Raw genomic sequence first — 14,747 nt, 5'->3', positions numbered from 1 at the left:
ATGTTATATGTGAATGTACGTATATACTTAACACAGTAAACAATGATTGTTCATTAATATTATAAATTATAATTAGATTAAAATTACTAATTTATATATATAAATCATTAAAAAGTGCAAAATTACTACAAACACAATTACATTACTTTTAATAATCATTAATTTATTGTGGCTTGATTAAAATTACATAATAATTATCCCATATTTCTATTATTATTATTAATTATATATATTTAAAAAGATGGATTTTAATATTCATTTACAAATGAAATCAAAGCATAAAATGGCAACAACATTTAACTAGTGAAAAGTAGAGCTGCTGTACTTAAAATATTGTATGTTAATGTATAAATACGATATTTTAAAAAAAAGAGACTAGAACAGGTTACAAGGAAAAGCTATTTTATTTCACATCGAGAACTTCTTCAGTGTTTTGGAGAACTTATGTGGTTACTTTTCTATGTGATGAGAAGTGGAATAAAATGTCAGATGAATAATTACAAGTCTCAACAAGGAATCAAATCTAGACTTTCACTTTAATAGTGAATGTCTATCAATATTTCAATATGAAGTCTATTTTTAATACTTTAAAAACTCTGAATTTCTATTGGATTATTTCAAGGGGCTAATACTGACTGAGAATGGGATTAATTCAACAGTATTTGATAATGAATACTGATTATGGTCATATATGTGCCTGATGAAGTCCCTAAGGTAAAAATTGCAGTAGTTGATTGTTCAAGTGTTAAAGAAAATAAAAAGGAAAAGTTCTAATTCTCAGGATAATACGTGTGACATAGTTAGCAAATTATGGACTTGTCGGGAGAATACACAAAAACAAGAGGCATTGGCGATTTCAAATACTTATAAAGGATATGAATGAAAAACTGAACACCTTGAGGATTCCTAGATACATTCAAAATATGAGAATCAACAGAACAGAGAAATCAGATTTTACAGAAGTAAGGATGAAGAAGAAGCAGCAAATATGAAATACAGAATACGTTGTTAACATACTGACCTGGCAGAAACAAAATTAAAATATTTTAACTTTTGACACAAATTTTCTACAAAAGTAGTAGTATTATGTGATCTATATTGGTTTATACTTTTGATACTGTACATAATAAATGAAATGACTTAAATGAAAATTTTAAAAGATCTACAATGAAGACAGATAGATAAAAACATTAATCAAACCATAAATGACACAAATAAATGATCAGTAATTCATCTGCCTGGATAGTGTTTCTTTGAATTGACTAGAAAATGACTATTCAATTTACTCAAATGGTTAGATGAAAAAAATCAATTACTGTAACTAAAAAATAAATGATTAAAAATATCAAGCTGCGTAGAATTCCTTTTTCTATTAATTACTTGATTTTATGTCTATATACGGTTTAAATTATATAAGACAGTATTGACAACAAATTTTTAGAGGAGAAATGAATGGATGCAAAAAATGTAAATTACAATAATTAGAAAATAATTTTTCTAATTCCTGATTTTTGCAATTGGGAATCATAGCAGTAAAATAATAATTCATAAAATTTTCATTTAATTAACTAAACTAGACGATGAAACAAACTTCTTTTCTGTTTCAATTTTTTAACAAAATGTGTTTTATAATATCTGACAAAGTAATGATCACTACGGAAGCGCTCATATATAACAAGAAACAAAAGAGCAACATTTAACTGCACACCAACAAATATTGCACTCACATTTGCTGAGATGAAAGCAGTACAGATGAACAACTGGTTATTGTTAATTTATTTAGAACTGTGTATTAATGTTTGCAAGAAAACCTCAATAAAAAACTGTTTAAACTTACTAAATGGCAGACAAAAGAAACAAGTTAAAAAACCTTTGATAAAGATTGTAGAAATTATAAACAGCAATCATAATAACAATTTGTAAAAATGTCTTCAGACAGTTAGTAACTTAATAATAAATATTTCCTTGGAAAACTTCTTTTGAAATGCACAGTTGCTTTCTTTGGCTCAACAAGTATTTAATACAGAAAGCCAATGCGTTTGCTTAAATTTTGTGACAAAATAACTAACAGTAGTCTGTGTTAATGTTTTTTTTATTTTATTTGATTACCCAAGTCATATCGATCAGTTCTATCTGAAAATGTTTCTACGGTCTGAAATATTATTAACTTTTAAAAGTTAAAAATTCTACTTTGCTCTACATGTCATATTACACTTATTTTTCAAAGAATGTTTAGGATGTTGCATTTTTAAGTCAAATTGCACAACACGTAAAGGCTCTTAAAAATGTAAGGCTGTAAAATAGTTGATTGCAACTGGTGTAGAAGGAAAAACGTTTATGCCATTAATCGAACTAGATAAATGGAAATTGAATATTATAAATTTAAGTTACGGAGAAGAGACTAAAGCATTGATTAACTAAAAACTACATATTTGGTAAACTCCAAAGTAGACAGTAGAAGAAACTTATTAACAGGGCAGGGTTGGTAACTAAAGAACTAATCAGAAATAATAATAATAACCCATATTTTTCCCTCTGCAAAGCACAAAATTAATCCTGAACTAGCAGCACAACTATAGTCAACTTTATCAACTTTGATTTCAGCTCTTGTTGTATGTTGTTTCATTAGATATAAATGGGTTTATTCTTTAAAAATAACTAATTGGTCAAAATCACTTCAACCATCACAGAATGCACCAAACATAGTTTTACAGAACACACTGTTCATACTGAAATATGTAATATATATACACACAGACCTTTAAAAAAAAAATAAATAAAATTAAAAAAAATAGCACCTGTCTATCTACTGTATTGAACAACATTAATATTAATTTAAAATTAAAATACAATACTGGAACAATTTTATATTCCTTTTTTATTTTTTTTAATCTTCAGACATCTTCTGTTAATGTATAATTCAAAATGCAATCCAGCAATATATTTTGTACTTACATAGAGTTGTTATTAGTAATTATCACACATTAACAACACAACTATTTTTTAAGCCATTAAAAAATTGTGAAGGAAATCTAATAGTTTCCAACCAACAATAACAATACTCCTAAAGTCTATGAATAAAAGAAAATACTTCATCCATATCAAATGATATTTATTTTCAATGATACATTTTCTTTCATGGGAAATCTTTGGTAAACAGACATTATTTTTATAAAAGTAATACATAAATATTTTCCAAATACTTTAAAGAATAAGAAGAACACGGAAAAAACAGAACTACATCTGTGTTAAGAAGACTTGTTAAAACAGAACTTATTGTTAACTGTTGACTGTACAATTGCTTCATGCTGCTGGTGTCATTGCACTGTAAATGGATTGCAATTTTATTTACACACATAAACATCACCTTTTAACAGTGACTCATGAAGAAAACAACATGGAGACAACTTTCTGTATGATTAACAATGCATTCTTGTTTAATAACTCCTCTTAAAACAAAATACAAGAAAAATTAATAATTGAAAAAAAATATCAATTCAATTATATTAATATTCTAATAATAGTCATAATTAATGGTACTAAATACTAAAATGGCAATGAATTATTTGAGATCTATTGTTATTAATTTAATAGTAACTGTAATTAAATGAAATATCTAAAAATACTATGTTACATTGTTTCTATCTTAGTAATCAAAAATAATTTGTGCACATAATAAAATATACTTGGCAAATGATTCGTCATGAAGTTAATTCTCGTAACAGTTCTTCTGTTGATCGTCTTTCTTTACGGAACTTTTCCATGTATTGTTTTGGAACAGTCCAATCGAGTAAAATTTCAACATTTTTCTTAAGCCGTTCTGATTCATCTAAACTTTTATCATCACAAGTTTCTCTACCAGAACCTTTAATTGATGTACACAAGACGTCATCAATTAATTTTTTACCATAACCTAAAGCAAGTAATTTTGCAGGAGTTGAAATCTTTTGTAAAAGAATAGCAAGTAATATGCGCATTTTTTCTAATGGCATTACACTAGTATCTTGAGAATCATCTTTTGAATTTTTCTTTTCAGCAGCCGCATTACATGTTGTTTCATGATCTAATAACTGACTTTTTGTTTTAAAATATTTTTGACAACCTATACATAAATAAGGTTTATCTGTTTTGTGAATTGTGAGCATATGTTTTTTAAGATGTGGCAACTGACTGAATGCTCTATTTGGACAAATCAGGCACTTAAAGGGTTTCTCCCCTGTGTGTCTATGTACATGCATTTTTAATGCGGTTGAATGAGCAAAAGCCATATGACAAATCTGACAGCGATATGGTTTAATCCCACTATGGGTACGTTCATGAACAGTCAACTGGGATTTCTGAATGAATCGCATGTTACACTGTGAACAAGCATGTGGTTTTTCTTCCATATGAATTCTCATATGTTGTACTAAATGACCTTTATATTTTTTATTACAAATTTTACATTCAAAAGCACGATGTTTTTCATGAAACCAGGTCAAATGTTTCTGCAAGCCATCTCTCCTTACAAATGCCTTACCACAAATATTACAAACATGATCTCGTTCTCCTCTATGTCTTTTCAAATGATGTATTAAATTATTTCGACAAATGAATGTTGATTCACACATTTGACATTGGAATGGACGTAATTTAGTATGTGTTCTCATATGCTGAGAAAGCTGACTGCCTCTAGCAAATGTTTTGTCACAGTGCTCACAGCTGAAATATCAAACATTAAAATTGTAATATATATTTTATTTTAAAAAAACAAAAAAGACAACAAAAAATGAAGTATTTATAAACAAACCTAATATTATGCGTTACATATTTTAGTTACTTTATGCTTCTCTGTTGAAAGTTTAATAATAACTATGTAAAAACGTTTAAACTCCAAAGATTAGTTGGATGCCAATTGAATAATATTGCACCATAACCAATTTATTCCTGAAAATGGCATAACCACCATCATGAATAAAAATCAATCCATATTAGGGAAAATGAAGTAGTTTTCTTTACTGAGCCAAACATACTTCTATACAACAAGATGCCACAATCACTAAATTCAGGATATTTAGTGTTATAAGTAAAGATTTTCACTCTGTTCACTATATAAAAGACAATTCTATTCACAAAAACTTATTAAATTTAAATAAATAGTTTCATAGCGAGTATAATTTAGAAGTCAAATCATAATATTTAGACAATGATTCAAATTGATTAGTTCTAAATAATATTTAAAAGGAAAAGGCTAATAAAAAAATCGTTCAAAAAAAAAGAAACAACATAATATTACAATCAGTAAAATAAAATGACAAAACTAAAATGTTATATAGAGACCTACAAAAGCAATAATTTTTCGAAAAAACTATGGAAAATTACACTACAAGTTGTACAAAAAAGAGTATTGGTATTTTCAAGCTACTTAATATCTCAACTTTGACTTACAGTAATTAATCAGATATAATGAAAGAATAACATTAATATAATAAGTTTTCCCTAAAAATTTTCAATTTTAGGGGCCGTGTTAAATGTTCCGTAAATAAATGTTCAATAGGAGAATTCTTCCCATACTTAATCCAGCATGCCTGAAGTAGCTGAAAGTGAACAGTTGCTTCAATCCTGTGCCACAGATCAAGTAGAACAACCGGTAGTGGAGGCACATTCAAATATACTTTAGATAACTCATATAAAGGAAAAAATCACATGGGATCAGACAGGGTAACCTTGGAGGCCACTGCAAATCAAGCTGTCATTGGGTCTATGCTGACCAAACCACCAATTGGGGAAAACTACACTCAACCAATTTCACAGTTTTGCCAGTGAGGAGGCCCACTATCATATTGCAAAATAAAATTCTCAGGTCCATCTTGCAACTGAGGAATGAGCCAGCCGTTTATGCAGTATATTCTAATATGCAACTTATGTTATGCTTGCTTCAATGAAAAAGAATAGCTGTAAACTTTCTGTTGGGATGTCATACAGAAACACATTTAATCTTGGGTAGGACCTTTTGCGTTGTAAGACTTGTGTTAACTTTTCTACTAGAATGAAATGTTGACTCATAACTATACACAATCCAATCAAGAAAGTTGTCATATTCGTACTGCAACATTTCAATCACAATGATACAAGCACAGCAGTAGGCTTCAAAGCCTGTAACAGTTATAGTATGGTCGCATAAGTAATCATTTCCTTAAAACATGCTACACTGGCGTTGCTAATTCACGCCTTCGTAATCGACCGACTAAGCAAAAAAGACTCCCTGACTTGATCAACATTTTCTTCTGTCACCTCAGTCATACCATATTCTTCTCTTTACACAGACATCCAGTCATTTCAAATTGATTATGCCACCAAAGAATGTTAATGTCACTTGGAGGATCACAATTAAACTTTCCGTAAAACACACCTAAACAATAACTACAGATTCATATTTAAGAAACTGTAAAACACAGAAGGCTTTCTGTTCAGGATTTGCCAACTTTGCTAGAGGCTCTGCCAAGAGGAAAAACAGGGAATGAATCTATGGCCAAGCATGCAACTACAACTGAAATTTTTGCTCTTTGATTCAAGACTTAAATCAACACTGTACACTTCAAACATGAGACAAACAAATTTTAAATCCCCAATATTTGTTTTTTGAACATCCAATAGATTATACATCCAGTTTATTTAAAACTGAAGAATTACCAATTATTATTTAGTTGGGCCAACTTAAGTAGCGTATAACAGAATAGGTACTTTTAATACATTAAAAAATAATAGTAATTTTTTTTTAATTTGTACTTTCTTAAAAGAAAAAGTCACATTAAAATAATGCACCTGTAAGTGTAGTAGTAATATGGTATAATAATGCAGACAAAATTTGGAAAAAAGTGTTATAAGGCAATTTTGAAATACCAAAACAATAATTACTTGATAGATATTTTTATTAAAAAAGTAATTTTTTGTTTTATTACATCTATGTATAAGTTAAGCGCTTGTTTTTTCAATTTCCTGGACTCCAGTTACAGAGGCAACATTGTTATTTATAACAACTAAATATCTATAAATAATAGTTACTATACATTATGAGAAATATTCTACTTTTATTTCTCTACTCATTGTTAACTTGAACTGACATGAATCTTCAACATCTGAATGATCGCTGTCTGATGAAATAAAATTTGCAAAATTCAAATTCAGGATTACAATCTCATCAGTCCAGGCAATTTTCTATATCAAAATCTGAACACAAATGATTTTTTCTGACAGAAAACGTATTTTTGTGGCTCCAGAACAGCACTCAAAATTTTTCAAACAATTGTAATGAAAATATAATAATTATGTAATTAAAATGAATAATGTATGAAAATATAATGATTATATAATTAAAATAAATAATATAATGATTGTATAACTATTTATGAAAAAAAGTTCACAAATTAAATAAACACAAGAAAAAATAAATGAAGAATATGATAAAATGAATGTGCAAGTGAATGTAAAAATTACTGGGTAAGAATAACAAAATACACAGTATTATACTTCACACTCAAATGAACAATGCCACAGTATCAGCTAGGACGCAACTGGCATTCTAATTGCCAGATAAGCACCAGAATATAGTCAACTTGAGATCAGCCAGTCCCAAAAGTAAACAGCAGCACATTGGCGGCAACATGACCGCTCGATCACAAAAGCAATGAACGTGTTAGAGGTAATAAATATCCCAGATTTTACTTAAAAGTAATATTTACATGTTGCACCTCAAACCACTTTATGCGCTTTAACAGCAATGCTTCACTGAGGCCGATTATTTTTACGTTCCATTCAGCTTCCTTTCTTCTTTTGGTTCAAAATCATTTATTGCAGAAGTCACATTTTATATTAGTTATTTACCCAGGATTTCATAAACAGGATCTGTTTCATTAATTCAGTCAGATCAATGAATTATACTATTGTTGTATTTTCAAAATCCCTTACTTCTGAATGAAGCTTCAATATTTCCTTCCATATGATGTTAAACTAAGTCAGAATGATGTTCTGACATCCTGTTTCGTTCAAAAACTGGTTGATTTTCAACACTGTGAAGAAGTTCTGTTATCATGATGAAGCAGCCAATCTCCCAATCACCACAACTCAGTCTGTTTTTTCTCACTGCCTCACACAATTGCTTCATCACGCACATATAGTTATGTTGGTTCACTACGATACCCTGAGGAACAAATTCAACATAAATGACACCTTTGATGTTGAAAAAACAAACCATCATGAATTTCACTTGCTGTGTTTTTTCTTAGTCTGGGTGATAAAGCTGTTTCACGGAGTGGACTGCTGTTTTGTTTCAGGATCATAGTCATAACACAAATATTAATATCTTGTTATATTTTTAACAAAAATCTGGATCAGTTTGTACCTGTTCTTTCAATTTCTGGCAAATTATCAGACGGGTTCTTCCTCTGGTCATTGAAAGGAAGTTGTATAACAAACATTGCCATGACCTGTCTCATGTTCAAATCTTCAGTTAGGACTCTTTGGCATGATCTCCAGGAAATTCCCGTATTCCCTCCAATTTATTGATTGGTCAGCAATGGTCAAATATGCCATCGCACTCTTGTTGAACATTTTCATCTGTTCTGGATGTTGAGGAATGACCTGAACGGGGTTCATCTTCAAGTGACATTTGGCCACTCATAAATTCTTGCCTGGCTTAGAGCTTCCCTCCTGTAAGTTCTCAAAACACAGAAACTGTTTTTGACACAGTTTCCTTCAACAGGAAACTTGATGTTGGTGCATGCTCCTTAAAGTTTGCCATTGCAAAATCGCTGAGTGTAAGGAGAGTTTAAGAAAACAATCATTTTGTCCCTTGCAATGGTTTCTCATGAAACGCTACCTCACCAACTGAGCAGGAAGAGTGTCTAGTAAACAACCTAGTAGGAGAAGACAGAACTTTCAACCCACTTGCCTACAGAAAATAATTCTATTTTTTTTTTTTTTGAACTCCTGTATACACTAAATATCTGAACCCAGACATCACTCAGCTATTTCCCTGCATAGTTTTTGCAGTAACAAGTAATCACAGTAAAATGTGATTCAGACTTTCTCTCAAAACATCGAATTATCAAGTACCACAGAAAAAGAAGTATATCTTTTAATATTACAATCAGCAGTTTTAATTTCCTCATTTTTAACACCTGGTTTTCACATGTTCCAGTACTACACTTTTCTCATAAAAGGTTCTTCTGAGATATCCAGAATTAAATATTTCAAGGAAACTTTGGCTGTTGTCACAAAGCTTTTACATGATTACCATATTTTTATGTATGTATTTTCAAACTGTGTACAATACACACATATAAATAAATAATTTTAAGTTTATATATATATATATATATATATAACATTAACATTGGTTTCGAACAAAAAAATTTTCATAACTACTTAAAAATCACTGACTGTAAAAAACTGAGATTTACACCACAAGTTTTTGTTCTTTTCTATGCTGTTCTATAGAGTTTCAGTTTATTAGAAGAAAACTTGCAGTTAATTACGTCAAATTACCCACACAAAACATAAATATTTTACCTGTTTTCCAAGTAGTGCAATTTTAATATTACATTATTGTATTATAAGATTAAATAAAAAGTAAATATATCAATATAATTAAAATGAGTGTATTATCAGGTGAACTAATATTTCAATAAGGATCAATTTAAAAAAAATTGCAAGGAAGTCAGTTGACAGCCAACCTCCTTGGCAGAGTGGTACCACCTCTGCCTTCATTCAGGCTTTGTATATGTGTTTACAATATTACTTTGGCATGTATCTAGTTTCAATTAATAAAGGGTTTAAAAAACTGGTAAAGAAAAGATAAAGTTTCCAATAAAATGGGCATAGTCATATTGCTAGGAAAGTAAAAACAGACAGAAACAAAGGATACTTTGTAAATTTTATTTATATTCCTATAGGTTTTATTCTAATAAAATGAAACTTTCAAGAACAGTGTAGAGAAGAACAAGATTAAATATGTTACTAAAACCCAATATTTTCTGTCAAATGGTTCATAAAATTTTAACTTTAGACATTTTTTTTTTCATGGCAATTATTACAATTAAATTGTAATATTCATGTAAACAAATAAATTGTAATATTCATGTAACAATTTGCAATATCTTATTTTCCAAGTATTTTTGAATAATTTAAATAAATACACCAAATCTGCTCAGAAATTTAAGTATTTAAGAGATAACCAGAAGTTTTTTTTTAATACCCAATTGAAACTCTTCAGGGCTTTATTAAGGTAAACAGTGGAAGAAACACAATCCATCTGATTTCACTTCAGACAATATAAATTACTGGTATTGAGACACATACATTCTTCATCTCTAGAAAAATATTCTGAAATAAGCTGTACATAATTCTATAAGGAACCAAGAAAACATTTGTTTTCTAATACAATAACTTTTTTATTGTATTTTAATTCAGCTAATATTATGGAAAAAAAATCTGAAAGAATAATCAATCAGTGAGTATGCACAACTATCTATAAATATAAACAAAATTTACCTATAAGGCTTCTCTCCTGTGTGAATACGAAGATGAAGTTTCAGTCTATCTTTAATAGGGAATTCTTTATTGCAGTAATCACAGATGAATACTTCCTCCGATTTATGAAGACCCAAAACATGATTACGTAATCCACCACTCTGACTAAACTTTGCTCCACACTCTGTACATTCATATGGACGTTCACCGGTATGTGTTCGAAGATGCTTTTTCAAACTATATGGCAGCGAAAAGCTTTTATTACAATATTCACAAGTATATTCTTTTGCTTTTTTATGACCCATTTGTATAAGTTGTTACATAATTTGAATAATCAACCAATATAGTAATTTTAATTTATTATTGTACTAATATGACTAAACTCAATTACCTTAGCTACTTTCTATGACTAATTAATTATTGACTAATATGATTATAGATAATTTTTTTTTTGAATAGATTATCTTTGGTAAATTATTTTCAAAACTTATAATAATATGGCTTTGGTAAAATGGCAAGAATATGTTAAAAAAAAAAAAAAAGTAACTAAAACTGATCCATTAGGATATTTTCATAATAGATATGTTAATGAGCTAGGCCTAAGCATTCTTGCCAACTTTTCAAAATTAAAAGCTGGAAGATTTAATGTTTTCAACTAAACTATTTTCTTTTTAATTTATTAACAACTTAGCTGCAAGTAAAATAGATTAACATCAAAAATATAAATAATTATTAAATGAAATTGTGTCTACTTAAATTAATACACATAACTGCTTTACTAACAGTTTAATGTACAACAGTTGTTAACATCTCTTTATACATAATGTTAACTCAATACAAACACTATTAATAAACAGGACAGAAACTGTAAAACTGAACTTTCATAAACAATTGTCTTTGATTAAACCTTGACTAAAAGATTAGCTTGAAAGCTTAGGAATAATTCAAGATTTTATTGAAAAATAATGAAAGGTAACTAAATTAGTTTTCAGAAAAATCTCCTAGCATCATTAGAAAAGTTGGCATTTATGATTTAGTACTGTATGTTATTACATACACCAACAACGCATAAATTACAGTAATTTATACACAAAGCTCATCTATATATACAAAGTTAATTATTTTAATAATTATAAATACTTGTAAATGTAATGTTAATTGAACAACCTTTTATTTAAATAACACCACCACTTTTGTTGTTCTGCAATGTTTATTTTACATAAATATAGAACTGAAATAGAATGATTTTTTTTTTAAATGGCACCACTGACTAGAAAGTACAATACAGTTCAGTTCACCAATCCAATAAATACACAGATCAGACAGAATTATCTATTTAAAAAAAATAGAAGTAGTAATAGAATATATGAGTAGAGCTTTTAGCATTTACATCCATCACCACTCAAGAGAAATAATTACCACTAGGATTGAAATAATAAAACCCGCAACCAATACCGTACCAATAATACATTTCAATGATTAAACTCTCATGCGAAGAATAAATTACTATTACTGATTAAAGATTTTTATTTATCTGACCATGTCCTGAAAATATATAATTAGTGCTGTTATTGTAGAAATTATATTTTTCTACACCAATATGTTCCAGTTACTTTCTTATAACATTAATTTTTTACTTCGACTAGATTGTTCCCTGAAATGAAAATATATCATATTATTTAGGTTATAAAAACACATGCAAATTTCACATAAATTATAAATGAATGCAATAATAATGGAGACCAATAGCTATGACAAATAAACCTCTTGACTATTTGTAATTGTACGATCTTCGCTAAAATAAAAATTATTTCAATAAATGGTTACATTTCATTTAATAAATTATAAAACTACTATTACAGTGTTTAAATATGAAAGGTGAAGCGATGTACAGACTAAGTGACTAATATTTAAATGTACTGCAGTATATATATATATATTTGGCTGCCTGAAGATATCTTCAGGCAATTTATATCAATAAAAATGAAACAAATAACTGTAATTTTTCAAAATTAAGCTACAAATTGAACTGATTTATTGATGCTTTTTATAATGAAAATGACTGGGAAAGTGAGTTGGAAATGCATGCTAATGATTTTGCTTCAAAATAAATGGAAAAGACTCATAGTTGACCACTTCTAGACTGTCTGCAACTATGGCTGGTCATTTTAGATTTCAGTTTAAATCATTCATTAATCTATAGCAACATAAAATAGCCTTTCATATGTAAAATACCAGCAAATCTGCTTTACTGCCATGGAACAAAAACAATGTCTTTTAAAAGTTTTCTTCAGAGTAAACGTTGAATTGCAGGCTTCGGTTTTTCAATAAGCATTTCACTGTATTCAAACTGTATATTGTTAAACCCCTTTCTCGATAATATTCTAGTAATAGGCCTTGTGAGTTCAAAAATGTTACGTAAATTTTCCTTCTAAGGGTTTACTTATGAACTTTTTCCTGGTAAGCAATTGAGGATGTTTCCATCCCCTGCTTTACGTTATGTTTTATCACCAGTGATAATTCTACCCAAGAATACATCACCTTCATTATCGTAGCAGATCCCTATTTCATTAACTACTGTCCAAATCCATTTTTTAGGGCAAAACAACATCAAGAGTTGTTTTGAAACACCCTTGCATAAACATTATGAAAATTAAGTCTATAGTGAATGATTTCACTGGTAGAACCAAGGCTAATTTGTAGAACATAGACTCTTTTAGTCATTTGTATGCATTTTAGAACCGTAACATTCTCAATATTATTGTAATTACATTCAGGCCTTTTTTTTTGACGCAACATATGTGCAACAATTTCTTTATTTTTCAATCCATTCATAGTTACTCTTGTGATAGAAACACTATTCTGATATTGTGACAGGCTCCTATACACTTTCAGGCCACAAAAAATATATTTCTGAATGCTGCTACTGTTTGATACAAACTCAAAGTGGAGTGATCATGGTCAATGTTATGGTTATAACAATAAAACTGACTTCTAATCTGGACAGAAGTGTTGTGAACACAAACACACATACATTGTGAATAATTATTGACTCACCTTCATACTGACAGTATTTGTAGACCAATTATAACAAGCAAAATATTTTTTATCACAGGTTATATTTTTGTACAACTATCTGTTTTAGCATAGTGTGAGAGTAAGAAAATGAAATGAGAAGAGAAGACTACAAGTCAGTGATGACTTGTGTCATCAAGTGAAATATTTACATTAATCCCATCTAACCAATATTTATACTTTAAAACAAACATTTTCAAGCTCATTTTCAAAACATACTTTTGAATGATCGCAGTATTACTACATAATTACTTATTACACTGTTTAGGCAACCACCAACACAATACTAAACTCATCCTTAAGAATAATGATTATACAGCAACTGTGTTTACTAAACTTTATTTAATATTTATACAAGAAAAAATTATAAACAATAATCTAGTAATATACGTTAAACTAAAACTATACGATACACTTTTCTATTCAGACTATCCAACTATAAATCAAATAACCGTCATTTGTATGCAAACACCATTAAATGCTATGAAAGTTATAAACATTAACAAGACGTTTCAACTTTTCACGCTTATCATCATAAGTTTTTAGTTTAATAGATAAATACAAAAGTTTATATATTAAAAGAAAAATTATTTTATAAATGGAAATTCTCTTCATAGATTTTCTCTATAAAGAAAAGTTTACCGAACTATACGTGACGTAAATGGTTAGATACATTAAGGTTAACTTGTCTAATGTTACTGAATAAATGACAGATTATAGCGAACATGATTTATTACATAGCTACATATAAATAAAAATCCTTATACTCAAGTACTACGAAAACAAAACTTAAATAATTAAACAAACAAAGTATGTTTAGAAGAAAAACTTAATAGAATTATTCACTTGATTAACAAATGAATGTAAATAATTTATCTGAATATATCATATATGGCAGTAATTATGTAAAAATAATCTGTTAAATGTTAATTCAGTCTGAACAAATCTGTTTAATGAATACAAACCAATTAGGATTACACCCAACTCCATTTTGTTGTGATGGAAACGATGGCCTACGTAATTTCGCTGGAATAAAATATTTGTTTATTTATGTTTGCGTGATTCCCATAAATTATTTCAAAGTGAAAATTATCTTGTTTCACTTTTTAATCTTTCTGAAAGTATTTCTATTGTGGCTTATTGCTTTATTTTACGAACAGTAT

The 14,747-nt window shown here is 28.7% G+C and overlaps 1 protein-coding gene across 1 annotated transcript; it reads right to left on the bottom strand.

The window, feature by feature from the left end:
* Positions 1-3,476: 3,476 nt before the first annotated feature.
* Positions 3,477-14,584, bottom strand: LOC142326210 (uncharacterized). The gene is made up of 3 exons (XM_075368495.1): positions 14,550-14,584; positions 10,531-12,163; positions 3,477-4,701 (listed from the first exon to the last, which is right to left on the bottom strand). Exons 2-3 carry the CDS (start codon positions 10,812-10,814, stop codon positions 3,702-3,704), a joined length of 1,284 nt encoding a protein of 427 aa, XP_075224610.1. The 5' UTR covers positions 10,815-12,163; positions 14,550-14,584; the 3' UTR covers positions 3,477-3,701.
* Between the last annotated feature and the right edge of the window lie 163 nt (positions 14,585-14,747).

This window comes from Lycorma delicatula, chromosome 6, assembly GCF_047948215.1.
Source record: "Lycorma delicatula isolate Av1 chromosome 6, ASM4794821v1, whole genome shotgun sequence".
In the NCBI taxonomy this organism is placed as follows: Eukaryota; Metazoa; Arthropoda; class Insecta; order Hemiptera; family Fulgoridae; genus Lycorma; species Lycorma delicatula.
The sequence above is the reverse complement of the archived record's forward strand: the minus strand, read 5'-3'. Positions and strand labels throughout refer to the sequence as shown.